Raw genomic sequence first — 12,850 nt, forward strand, 5'->3', positions numbered from 1 at the left:
TCTTCCCCTCTTGTGCAGCGGACTCTGTCAACATCAAGATCCTGAATGCCGGGGCGTGGTCTCGGAGCTCGGAGAAGGTGTTTGTGTCACTGCCCACCGAGCTGGAGGATCTGATCCCAGAGGTGGAGGACTTCTACAAAAAGAACCACAGCGGCAGGAAACTACACTGGCACCACCTCATGTCCAATGGCATTGTGAGTGTAGAGCATGTAGCAGGCAGGCATACAAACACTCACACGTTTATGCATTTATCTACACACCCGCACCCCACACACACTTTCTATTTCATCGCCATTCACCACTAATCTCTCACACCACCCTCCTCTCTGTCCAGACCCTAGAGATCATATAATTCATTCTATGTTCTCTATGTAATTCTATCCAGATCACCTTTAAGAACGAGGTGGGCCAGTACGACCTGGAGGTGACCACCTTCCAGCTGGCCGTGTTGTTTGCCTGGAACCAGAGGCCCCGGGAGAGGATCAGCTTTGAGAACCTCAAGCTGGCCACGGAGCTGCCTGACGCCGAGCTCCGACGCACACTCTGGGTAAGGCACGGTGTCAAAGGATAGATAGAGGTCAAAGGGTTAGTTACCGCAAGAATTAGGGATGCAAGATTCCTATAACATTAACAAAATTACCAGGATTTCCCGAAATTCTAGTTGAAGGAATTCCATATATGTTGCATATTCCTGCCTGATTCCTGTAATCTTCCAACTGGGTTTTCTGGAAAACCTTGGAAAGTTACCAGAATTTGGTTTTCCGCTAACCACAGCGTTTTATTGATTTGATATGCAACAAACACTAAAATGAAAAGGAATCTCCGCACACTCAGGATCAATGCACAATTTAAAATGTACACTATATATACAAAAGTATGTGGACACCCCTTCAAATTAGGGCATTTTGCTATTTCAGCCACACCAGTTGCTGACAAGTGTATAAAATTGAGCACACAGCCATGCAATCTCCATAGACAAATATTGGCAGTAGAATGGCCTTACTGTGAAGAGCTCAGTGACTTGCAACGTGGCACCGTCATAGGATGTCACCTTTCCAACAAGTCAGTTTGTAAAATGTCTGCCCTGCCAGAGCTGCCCCGGTCAACTGTAAATGCTGTTATTGTGAAGTGGGAACGCCTAGGAGCAACAATGGCTCAGCCGCGAAGTGGTAGGCCACACAAGCCCACAGAACGGGACCGCCGAGTGCTGAAGCGCATATCGTCTGTCCTCGGTTGCAACACTCACTACTGAGTTCCAAACTGCCTCTGGAAGCAACGTCAGCACAATAACTGTTTGTCGGGAGCTTCATGAAATGGGTTTCCATGGCCGAGCAGCCGCACACAAGCCTAAGATCACCATGCGCAATGCTAAGCATCGGCTGGAGTGGTGTGAAGCTCGCCGCCATTGGACTATGGAGCAGTGAAAACGTGTTCTCTGGCGTGATGAATCACGCTTCACCATCTGGCAGTCCGACGGACTAATCTTTGTTTGGCGGATGCCAGGAGAACGCTACCTGCCCCAATGCATAGTGCCTACTGTAAAGTTTGGTGGAGGAGGAATAATGGTCTGGGGCTGTTTTTCATGGTTCGGGCTAGGCCCCTTAGTTCTAGTGAAGGGAAATCTTAATGCTACAGCATACAATTACATTCTAGACGATTCTGGGCTTCCAACTTTGGCAACAGTTTGGGGAAGGCCCTTTCCTGTTTCAGCAGGACAATGCCCCCGTGCACAAAGTGAGGTCCATACAGAAATGGTTTGTCGAGATCGGTGTGGAAGAACTTGACTGGCCTGCACAGAGCCCTGATCTCAACCCCATCGAACACCTTTGGGATGAATTGGAACGCCGACTGCGAGCCAGGCCTAATCGTCCAACATCAGTGCCCGACCTCACTAATACTCTTGTGGCTGAATGGAAGCAAGTCCCAGCAGAAATGTTCGAACATCTAGTGGAAAGCCTTCCCAGAAGAGTGGAGGCTGTTCTAGCAGCAAAGGGGAGACCAACTCCCTATTATTGCCCATGATTTTGGAATGAGATGTTCGACGAGCAGGTGTCCACATACTTTTGGTCATGTAGTGTATTGAGCTTTCGGTCGTCAGACCATCAGCGCAGAAATAAACACAATGACAGAGGCCACATATAGGCAACGTGCGTCAATGCAATCAGACATGATGAGCAACACCTGTGTACAAAAACAAACGCCAGGAGGCACATCAGTAATCAATTATCTCAGAAAAAGTGACTTCATCGAGACAGTTGTTTTAGCATATTTTTTACATTCTTTTTTATTATTTTTTTTTTTTTATATAAATGTTGACATAATGCATAAACACTTAAAAAAGAAGCAGGTGTTAAGACCAGGAGAAGCCTCAAACAAAACATATTAAAGCATGACCCTCATGTCTAAATCATCATTAAGGGCTGATGGAGGTAAAGTGCCAAGTGTATAAATCCAAAAGAGTTCCTTTTGGCACAGCTTTTTCTCAGTGTTCCCTCCTCTGGGTGAAGGTTCAACTTTTTCAATAGGCTGAAAACGTAAAGAGACTGTGAACATGTATTAAAGTGGCAGGCAACAGGGTGCTTTTCATCATTATGCCTTATTTATTTGATTAGATTTTTTATTTTACCTTTATTTAACTAGGCAAGTCAGTTAAGAACAAATTCTTATTTACAATGACGGCCTACACCGGCCAAACCCGGACGACGGGTTATGCAAACTAATTCTTTGCTTAAGGCACCTAGAGGTTTTCCCATATGCAACAAACACACCCTAAAGCCCCCCTGCCGATTCTATATGACCATAACGATTAGTACTTTTTTAAAACGTTTTTGATCGACTGTTAACTGTTGTCTCAACCTCTTAACCTATAAATCCTCCTCACCTCTCTTTTTTTCCTGTTTCTCTTGCTTGCGCTTTTCTCTCTTTTCTTCTCTCTTCTTTCTCCCCTTTTCTTCTCTCCCTCTCTCCTTTTCCTCCAGTCCCTGGTAGCGTTCCCCAAGCTAAAGCGGCAGGTGTTGTCCTACGACCCCGTGGTGGGCTCGCCCAAAGACTTTACAGAGGGCACACTTTTCTACGTCAACCAGGAGTTCTCACTAATGTAAGTGTTCTGTAATGTAAGTGTTCTGTAATGTAAGTGTTCTGTAATGTAAGTGTTCTGTAATCTGTGTGTGACTGGCTGGGGTTTGCAACCAGGCTTTCCACTGCCACGCCACGGAGTTAACTCTCTGGGCTGGCTTTATTTATCTTACAGGTTGAATTTGAAGTTGGAGGTTGTAATGTATCTTGTACGTGGCACAAAAATGACGCACTAGTACCACATCTAAATAGTGTGTGTGTTTGTGTGTCCAGAAAAAACTCCAAGGTCCAAAAGAGGGGGAAGATCAACCTGATTGGCCGGCTTCAGCTCACCACAGAGCGAATGAGGGAGGAGGAGAACGAGGGAATTGTCCAGCTCAGGATATTGAGAACACAGGTACTGTACTATATAAGGGCTTCCCATTGACAGGTCATCATTGCAAATAAGAATTTTGGGATTTCTCACGTCCTCCCTCCTCGTCTCTTTATCAAAGCACATTGGGGCAGAAGATCTGAGGTTTCGCCCCTTACTCTTCTCCTCCAATGCATTTAGAGGTGGCAAGGAGGGTGAAATACAATTGAGTCACCCTCTCTCTCTCTTATCCTTGTCACTCCCTTTCCAGGAGGCCATCATCCAGATCATGAAGATGAGGAAGAGGATCACCAATGCCCAGCTGCAGACGGAGCTGGTTGAGATCCTCAAAAACATGTTCCTGCCCCAGAAGAAGATGATCAAGGAGCAGATGGAGTGGCTCATCGAGCACAAGTACATCAAGCGCGACGAGACTGATCTCAACACCTTCCTCTACATGGCGTAGCAATGTTGACGACGTTTAACAGTGGTGACGACGTGTAACGGTGGTGACTTTGGGAGTTCTTCATCAGGCCTGATGGACAATAGAATGTCTTCGGAGAAAGAAAAAAAATTGGTTCATGGGGGTTCAAGCCTGATGGACAATAGAATATTTCCAGGCTGACCTCCCTTTGATAAACAAATGATCTGTTGCGTGGGGAAATGCAGACTTGATTTATGACAGTGTTACAGAAATGTATAAAAGGAGGAGTTTGTGTGGGGAAATTAAAGGGTAAGAAAGAAAAGGGGTTTGAGCTTCTCAGCGGGAGTCAACCCCCACCGAGTTTTCAGTTGTCGTTTTTGGCTAGAAGGCGTTTCCTCGTCTGTAGACGGGACATGGTTGGTGGTTGTGAAAGGTCTCTGTTGCTAGGCGTCCTCCTCCCTGTCGACCAATCACCACGCAGACCACACCCCCTCTCCCACCCTGTCCATGAACACCCCACCACCATTGGAGTGACAACGACATGGCAAGAAAAAGGAAGAGCGTTAGAAGAAGCTCAGTTTCCCTCCATATCTACAGTCCAAGTTTTGAGCCAGGCCAACACTATTCTCCGGACCTCTTCAACAGAACAAGCTGTGTCCCCAGGCAGCTGTCTGAGCCAAGCTGTCGGCCATGTTTTTTGTGGCCACTGGTGGTGACAAACGAAGAACTAAAGACAATGACTCTCTCTGCTGTCACATATGTGTGACGCCGTTCTTGGACATTCATGGCTGGTTTCCCGGACCCAGACTAAGACTAGTCCTGGATTTTTTAAATCATTCTCAATGGAGTATCTCCATTGAAAGTGCACTTTAGTCCAGAACGAGGCTTAACTTGGGTCGAGGAAACCTTCTCAACAGTATGTTATATTTCAGAAACTGTTTTCACAAAAGAGATGGACTGTGGACTATTAGTTCCCAGTTCCAAATCGACCCCAAGCATCCTACCCCTGGGCACTTGTCTTGCATATTTTGACAGGATCTGATAAGTGGACACGATAGGCTTGATGGAGCTCTTTTCCTATCAGAAGACAAGGTGGAGTAATCACCATATTGGTGGTCGCTCATATTCAATCTCTTCAGATCTACAGGAAGGGTTTAAGCATAGGTGTTAGGGGTCGGTTTAGAATTGGGCCAATGTCTCACTTTCCGTATCTTTACCCCTCATCTCTGCAGGCTGCCTGAGCTAAGCCCCTGGGGGAAGAGGGGTCGGGGTGTATTATTATATCGTAAAAACTAGCTCTGGTCCAGAGCATTTAAGTACGGCTTGCTGATGCTGAACTTGCTCGGCATTAGCAAGTCACACGTAAACACCCTGGGCCAGAGCTAGGTAATAGCCAGAACCATATATAAAGATGTGTGTATATATATAACCGTATATCTCTATACATGGCTCTGATGGTAACTACTACAATACAGATCTAAAGGAGTGAAGATGTTAATAATGAGATGAGGAAATAAACAGCACCTTATTATAAAACGTTGTATGAACTTTGTCATTCAACCCTGGGCTACTTCACAAGCAGGATAAACCTTCAGATAACTGTTCATTTTCTGGCATATGCCAATCGCTGTCCATTGTTGCTGTGTGGCACTGACCTTCATAATTCTGATTCCACAGCTGTCCACTTGAGTGGTGCTGAATCTCTGATTTGCGGCGGTTACAGCTGGTTTGTAAAGAAAGCTGATGTTGAGTACTAGCACGGCAGGGTGGGTGAGAGAATCAAGTAAATTGTGCCATGCTCATTTCAAGTTTTTCTATATTTAGGCATTTGGCAAATGGAGTCCTTTGAAAAGATTGAGGAAAGTTATGGGTAACTCATTTACCATGCTTTTGTGAACTGAAATACCCCCCTACTGCAGGTTCAAATCCTATGTGTGTGCAACATGGTGTACCCTAAACCTGGACAAGAATCCTACAGGTAACATGACTATATATGGTCGGAGATACGTCCTAATAATCACTTTCCTTCTGAAGTGTGCACTAATTCACTACTCCCCACACATTTAAAAGCATTTGATTGGCTCTAGAGGGAGTTTCCATAGACCAGTAATGTCCTTTCAAATCCATGACGGGAAGTGAACAAGTGCACACTTCGGGAGAAAGGAGCGCTAATTGGGACGCCACCGTAGCCCCTCGCTCCATTGGTTTATTCCAGTCTATTTCTTCTTATTCATCATTCGTATCTGTTGCACATCGTAGTCACGCGTGTGGGACAGAGTGCAACCAACAATTTTCAATTCAGGGATTTGATTTCTTACCAATTCTCATCCATTGCATATATCCGACATGACCAATACCCTATTGAAGACATTTCCCACATAATGTTTTCAGACTGAGGCCACCTCGTAGGAAAATAAGCCTGCATAATAAGATTTGCACTTGGATGTTGGGTTCAAAGGATCTCAGCTTTGTTTCCCACGGCGAAATTGCATACTCATCGCACGGGAAATAATGTACAGTAGCGTATTTAAGTGTGTGTGGGGGAGACACCGACGCCGCGCATGCTCAGTCAGCAGCTCAGCCTCCTGCTCCTCGTAGGCTCCTCCCTGGCGTGCGCGTGAGGAGAGAGGAGACTGTGAACCGCAAGCGGTTCAGAGGGGGGGTGCGTCGCACAGGCAGGACCGAGGAGGAATCACAACAGCCCCGGCCGGGACTGCCAGACCCGACTCGCTGGATCCCCGGAGGAACGGAGAGAACACGTCGCCCAAGGGAGAGGAGCTCTGTTCAGGTAACAGTGGAAAACAACACAGCCTCAATCGCATTAGGGACCTCAGGTGCCGCTGTTGTAATCCGCGCAATACGCGTTGATGGCTGTGTGGAAAAGTGGGGATGGGGAGACAGCGACTGTGGTTTGAAGGAAAATACAGTAGGCTAAGCATGCGAGCTGCTGTCGCGGCTTGTGTTGTCCTAAGCGAGACATGATCCCAATTATGCCTCGCTGTTCCACATTCCGTGCACGAAGCGTTCAGCTCGAGGGGGTGATTTGACCGGTCGCGTGCTGTGGGCTTCCGCGCGCGATGTGGTTACCAGCCAGGGTTTGCTCTGTCCACAATAGGCGACAGAATAACAACATATTATCCCACCAGAGAATAGCCTACCACTGTAGTTGAAGTAGCCTACTGCAACCGTGATTTCTAGCTACAATTAGCTATTGCTGCTATAAAACCCTATTTTCTTATTTATGCCATCCAGCAGGGCTCGCACCGGAGTGGGCTTATTTGATAATCGAGTTATTTCAGAAGAATGCATTGCTAGTTTGCTCCTCCTGAGATGCGCTGAGCAAGTTGGGAATTGTCGGGTTTTGAGACCAACACCCACGCGCATCCCGTCGTCTCCCATAGCTACCAGAAGCAGCTGCTCCCAAATAATAAACTTATTGTTATCATTTTAACGGTCTACACCTAAAATCTTTAACCTGAACAGTTACATACATACTTGAGTAAATGCCCTACTGTTATAGGCATATTTATATCAATGTCCAGATAGATCTAGTGCAGAACACCAACAGTCCATTGAAGAGTAAGACATATCTACTATAGGCCTGACTGCCTTAAATTGTCAAATGCTAGCCATTTGTCAAACCATATGTTATCTGACAGATGTTGAATAACATACAACTCTTGTTGCTGATTCTTAAATGTAGGTCTATGTGAAACCATATACTGGATGATAATTCTCTAAGTAGCCGATCTTTCCAATAATGCACTCTTTTACTGATGAATCATAGGCAAGCCTTTTAGTTATAGCCAATTATGATGCCTTAGTTACAAGGTAAGCCTATGGCTGGTGGTTTAGGAGTGACTGTTGAGGATGATGAAACAGAATGTTCAGATATAAATGTATTGTGTAGAGCAGAAATTATTGTCTTTCAGATAGAAATGGGGAACCATGTCGGCTCGATTCATTCTTTTACTATCTGCAACCTTCAGAACATTTAACATCACTGAATACACCCCTGGTGTCAGATGCATGGATTGGCCAGCTACTGGCTGGCTAAAGGATACTGCAGAGAGGAAGAATGGATTGCATGATGCTGCTGGCTGGGATAGCCCTCCTCATAACACATTCAGGGAGAGGGAGGGGGCGAGGGGGAAGGCCCTGCCTGCCTGTGGTGCACCCCTCCATCAGCCAACCAGTGCAGATATCCTCTCTTTCAGTTTTTTTTTTTTTTCTCTCTGCACTACCACACAGTCAGAGAGATGAAGTGAGGGGAATCGCTCTGTCTTTCTTTCGCTACCACACCAACAAAGAAAGAGGAGGATCTGTCTCTCTCTCTCTCTCCTTTTTGTCTTTCTCTGCCCTACCACACCAACAAAGAAAGAGGAGGATCTATCTCTCTGTCTCTTCTTATTGTCCTTCTATGCACTACCACATCACCAGACAGATGGAAAGAGAGATGTCCCTCTTTCTATCTCTCTGTACATTACTACACCACCAAAGAGAAAAAGGGGATCTCCGCTCCCATTTCTCTCTCTCTATGTCCCACCCCTCTGTCTCTGTGTGTGTGTGCGTATTACTGTTCCTCCAGATCCATTGGTGTAATCAGTCTGTCATCAAAGCAAACTCAATCAGTCCTCATCCCCCAGACAATCACTCTCTCCTTGTCCTATCAGTATGTGTCCCAAATGGCACCCTATTATGTAGGGAATAGGGTGCCATTTGGGACACAGATCTGCTGCAGCTAGACGTCTCAATTGCGTTAGGATATTATTTGATGTTCTAGTAGTTACTGATTTTGTATTTACATTTTAGTAATTTAGCAGACGCTCTTATCCAGAGCGACTTACAGTTAGTGAGTGCATACATTTTCGTACTAGCCCCCCGTGGGGAACGAACCCACAACCCTGGCGTTGCAAGCGCCATGCTCTACCAACTGAGCTACAGGGGACTAAATAAGTTTATTGTAAAATCCAGATTTCCAAACTGACATGGAAATGTATTGTATGTCAGTTTATAGTCAGCATTTAATATCAAAATTCTGAATGATTGACTATACAACTAGAAATATCAAGTGCATGGGACTATCTGCAAAAAGATGAATCTGAGATAATTGGCTTTAAAGTTCAGAGCCCTCATGGGTTTAAATAGGGTCAGCAATTGTTTTATTCTTGTATTCTCTTTAATTTAACAACATGATTTGGAGTATTTAGACTACTATGGAAGAGAACATTGAAAAGGACAAGGCTATGTCAATAACTACATTTTGACAAAAATGCAGATAGAACCTTATAGTCCCAAGCACTCGATATGTCATCATCAACATTTCCAAAACTGAGATAGAACTATATGGTTCTTCGTTTGCAAAAACAAGATGTGTTTCTGTATGAAGAGTATTATAGTATAGGCCTAGTCCAGTTTGGAGGGATTATGCATTTTTTTTTTTTTCATGTAGTTCTAAATCTGTTCTAAAGTTGTTGAAACTGGTGATGTATATTCTGGTACAGAGAATACGCTTGTGGGCTAGCAGACTAAAGGGGTTCATTGTAGCTCGGCTATGTAAGGGACATCGCTGCATGGTCTGTATCTTTATTACAAGGATATGATTCCATAATATTACTGGGAAACCAGTAACTTACCTCTTATAATCTCATTTCATTCTCATAATAGTCTCACCATGCAGGTGGTCATCACTGAGGGGAGAGGAAGTAGTAGGGATGGCACTCTCTGACCTTAGAGATGTTGACCAGTTCTCCAGTACTGCTGGTATGCATTTGATTTCAGCCAACAGATAAGTGTGATGGATTTGAATAATAATGCATGTAGAGGAGCTTCCAGTCTTGACCAAAATATCACAGATGATATGTTATGGTGTTGGAGACTATCTTGCTCTTGAAGTAAGCCTAGACGTGGAGAGGGACGAGTGTGAAGGAGAGAGGGATTTGATGTCTCTCGACTCTTTGCACTATAGGTGACTGTGCCAATATTGTCCGATATACAGTACCAGTCAAAAGTTTGGACACACCTACTCATTCAAGGGTTTTCCTTTATTTTTACTATTTTCTACATTGGAGAATAATAGTGAAGACATCAAAACTATGAAAAAACACATATGGAATCATGTAGTAACCAAAAAAGTGTTAAACAAATATATTTTAGATTCTTCAAAGTAGCCACCCTTTGCCTTGATGACAGCTTTGCACACTCTTGGCATTCTCTCAACCAGCTTCATGAGGAATGCTTATCCAACAGTCTTGAAGGAGTTCCCACATATGCTGAGCACTTGTTGGCTGCTTTTCCTTCACTCTGCAGTCCAACTCATCCCAAACCATCTCAATTGCGTTGAGGTCGGGTGATTGTGGAGGCCAGGTCATCTGATGCAGCACTCCATCACTCTCCTTGGTCAAATAGCCCTTACACAGCCTGGAGGTATGTTTTGGGTCATTGTCCTGTTGAAAAACAAATGATAGTCCCACTAAGCGCAAACCAGATGGGATGGCGTATCGCTGCAGAATGCTGTGGTAGCCATGCTGGTTAACTGTGCCTTGAATTCTAAATAAATCACTGACAGTGTCACCAGCAAAGCACCCCCACACCATCACACCTCCTCCTCCGTGCTTCATGGTGGGAACCACACATGCGGAGATCATCCGTTCACCTACTCTGCGTCTCACAAAGACATGGCGGTTGGAACCAAAAATCTCACATTTGGACTCCAAATGTCCATTGCTTGTGTTTCTTGGCCCAAGCAAGTTGGCCCAGTTTCATCATAGCGCTTGATGGTTTTTGCGACTGCACTTGAAGAAACTTTCAAAGTTCTTGACATTTTCCGTATTGACTGACCTTCATGTCTTAAAGTAATGATGGACTGTCATTTCTCTTTGCTTATTTGAGCTGGTCTTGCCATAATATGGACTTGGTCTTTTACCAAATAGGGCTATCTTCTGTATACCACCCCTACCTTGTCACAACACAACTGATTGGCTCAAACACATTAAGAAGGAAAGAAATTCCACAAATGAACTTTTAACAAGGCACACCTGTTAATTGTAATGCATTCTAGGTGACTACCTCATGAAGCTGGTTGAGACAATGGCAAGAGTGTGCAAAACTGTCATCAAGGCAAAGGATGGCTACTTTGAAAAATCTAAAATATATTTTGATTTGTTTAACACTTTTTTGGTTACTACATGATTCCATATGTGTTATTTCATAGTTTTGATGTCTTCACTATTATGCTACAATGTAGAAAATAGTAAAAAATAAAGGCAAACCCTTGAATGAGTAGGTGTGTCCAAACTTTTGACTGGTACTGTATACGTTTTTCCAAGATGATTGATGAGAAAAGTATCATCCAACCCATCAGGTATCTTACTCCACCATGCCATGTCTTGAAATATGCAGACAGACGGATTCAAAGTACATTGACATTGTAATACTTCTGACAGCCAACTTTCTAACTCCACCCATAACTTTTGGACTTTATAACATTCCCAGAAGGCATGGATTATTGAGTCATTGTTAGTTTTACACTTAAGACATGACTCTGCTGTTGTGCTGTAGAATTTGTGAATTTTGTCTCTTGTACAGTGGGGAAAAAAGTATTTAGTCAGCCACCAATTGTGCAAGTTCTCCCACTTAAAAAGATGAGAGGCCTGTAATTTTCATCATAGGTACACGTCAACTATGACAGACAAAATGAGGAAAAAAAATCCAGAAAATCACATTGTAGGGTTTTTAATGAATTTATTTGCAAATTATGGTGGAAAATAAGTATTTGGTCAATAACAAAAGTTTCTCAATACTTTGTTATATACCCTTTGTTGGCAATGACACAGGTCAAATGTTTTCTGTAAGTCTTCACAAGGTTTTCACACACTGTTGCTGGTATTTTGTCCCATTCCTCCATGCAGATCTCCTCTAGAGCAGTGATGTTTTGGGGCTGTCGCTGGGCAACACAGACTTTCAACTCCCTCCAAAGATTTTCTATGGGGTTGAGATCTGGAGACTGGCTAGGCCACTCCAGGACCTTGAAATGCTTCTTACGAAGCCACTCCTTCGTTGCCCGGGCGGTGTGTTTGGGATCATTGTCATGCTGAAAGACCCAGCCACGTTTCATCTTCAATGCCCTTGCTGATGGAAGCAGGTTTTCACTCAAAATCTCACGATACATGGCCCCATTCATTCTTTCCTTTACACGGATCAGTCGTCCTGGTCCCTTTGCAGAAAAACAGCCCCAAAGCATGATGTTTCCACCCCCATGCTTCACAGTAGGTATGGTGTTCTTTGGATGCAACTCAGCATTCTTTGTCCTCCAAACACGACGAGTTGAGTTTTTACCAAAAAGTTATATTTTGGTTTCATCTGACCATATGACATTAATCCTCTTCTGGATCATCCAAATGCACTCTAGCAAACTTCAGATGGGCCTGGACATGTACTGGCTTAAGCAGGGGGACACGTCTGGCAATGCAGGATTTGAGTCCCTGGCGGCGTAGTGTGTTACTGATGGTAGGCTTTGTTACTTTGGTCCCAGCTCTCTGCAGGTCATTCACTAGGTCCCCCCGTGTGGTTCTGGGATTTTTGCTCACCGTTCTTGTGATCATTTTGACCCCACGGGGTGAGATCTTGCGTGGAGCCCCAGATCGAGGGAGATTATCAGTGGTCTTGTATGTCTTCCATTTCCTAATAATTGCTCCCACAGTTGATTTCTTCAAACCAAGCTGCTTACCTATTGAAGATTCAGTCTTCCCAGCCTGGTGCAGGTCTACAATTTTGTTTCTGGTGTCCTTTGACAGCTCTTTGGTCTTGGCCATAGTGGAGTTTGGAGTGTGACTGTTTGAGGTTGTGGACAGGTGTCTTTTATACTGATAACAAGTTCAAACAGGTGCCATTAATACAGGTAACGAGTGGAGGACAGAGGGGCCTCTTAAAGAAGAAGTTACAGGTCTGTGAGAGCCAGAAATCTTGCTTGTTTGTAGGTGACCAAATACTTATTTTCC

At 44.3% G+C, this 12,850-nt stretch overlaps 1 protein-coding gene across 5 annotated transcripts in view; it reads left to right on the top strand.

Moving 5' to 3' along the window:
• The window catches only part of cul5b (cullin 5b), a 30,617-nt gene extending 25,234 nt beyond the window's left edge, over positions 1-5,383 (top strand). For all 5 annotated transcript variants that reach the window (XM_084177538.1, XM_084177539.1, XM_084177537.1 and 2 more), the window contains exons 15-19: positions 19-194; positions 386-547; positions 2,979-3,097; positions 3,349-3,472; positions 3,699-5,383. In XM_084177538.1, coding sequence (XP_084033664.1) covers positions 19-194; positions 386-547; positions 2,979-3,097; positions 3,349-3,472; positions 3,699-3,893 — 776 coding nt within the window. In that variant the 3' untranslated portion in view covers positions 3,894-5,383. The remainder of the gene's footprint in view (positions 1-18; positions 195-385; positions 548-2,978; positions 3,098-3,348; positions 3,473-3,698) is intronic.
• The last annotated feature ends 7,467 nt before the right edge of the window (positions 5,384-12,850 follow it).

This window comes from Coregonus lavaretus (assembly GCF_964263955.1).
Source record: "Coregonus lavaretus genome assembly, chromosome: 15".
Classification (NCBI taxonomy): domain Eukaryota; kingdom Metazoa; phylum Chordata; class Actinopteri; order Salmoniformes; family Salmonidae; genus Coregonus; species Coregonus lavaretus.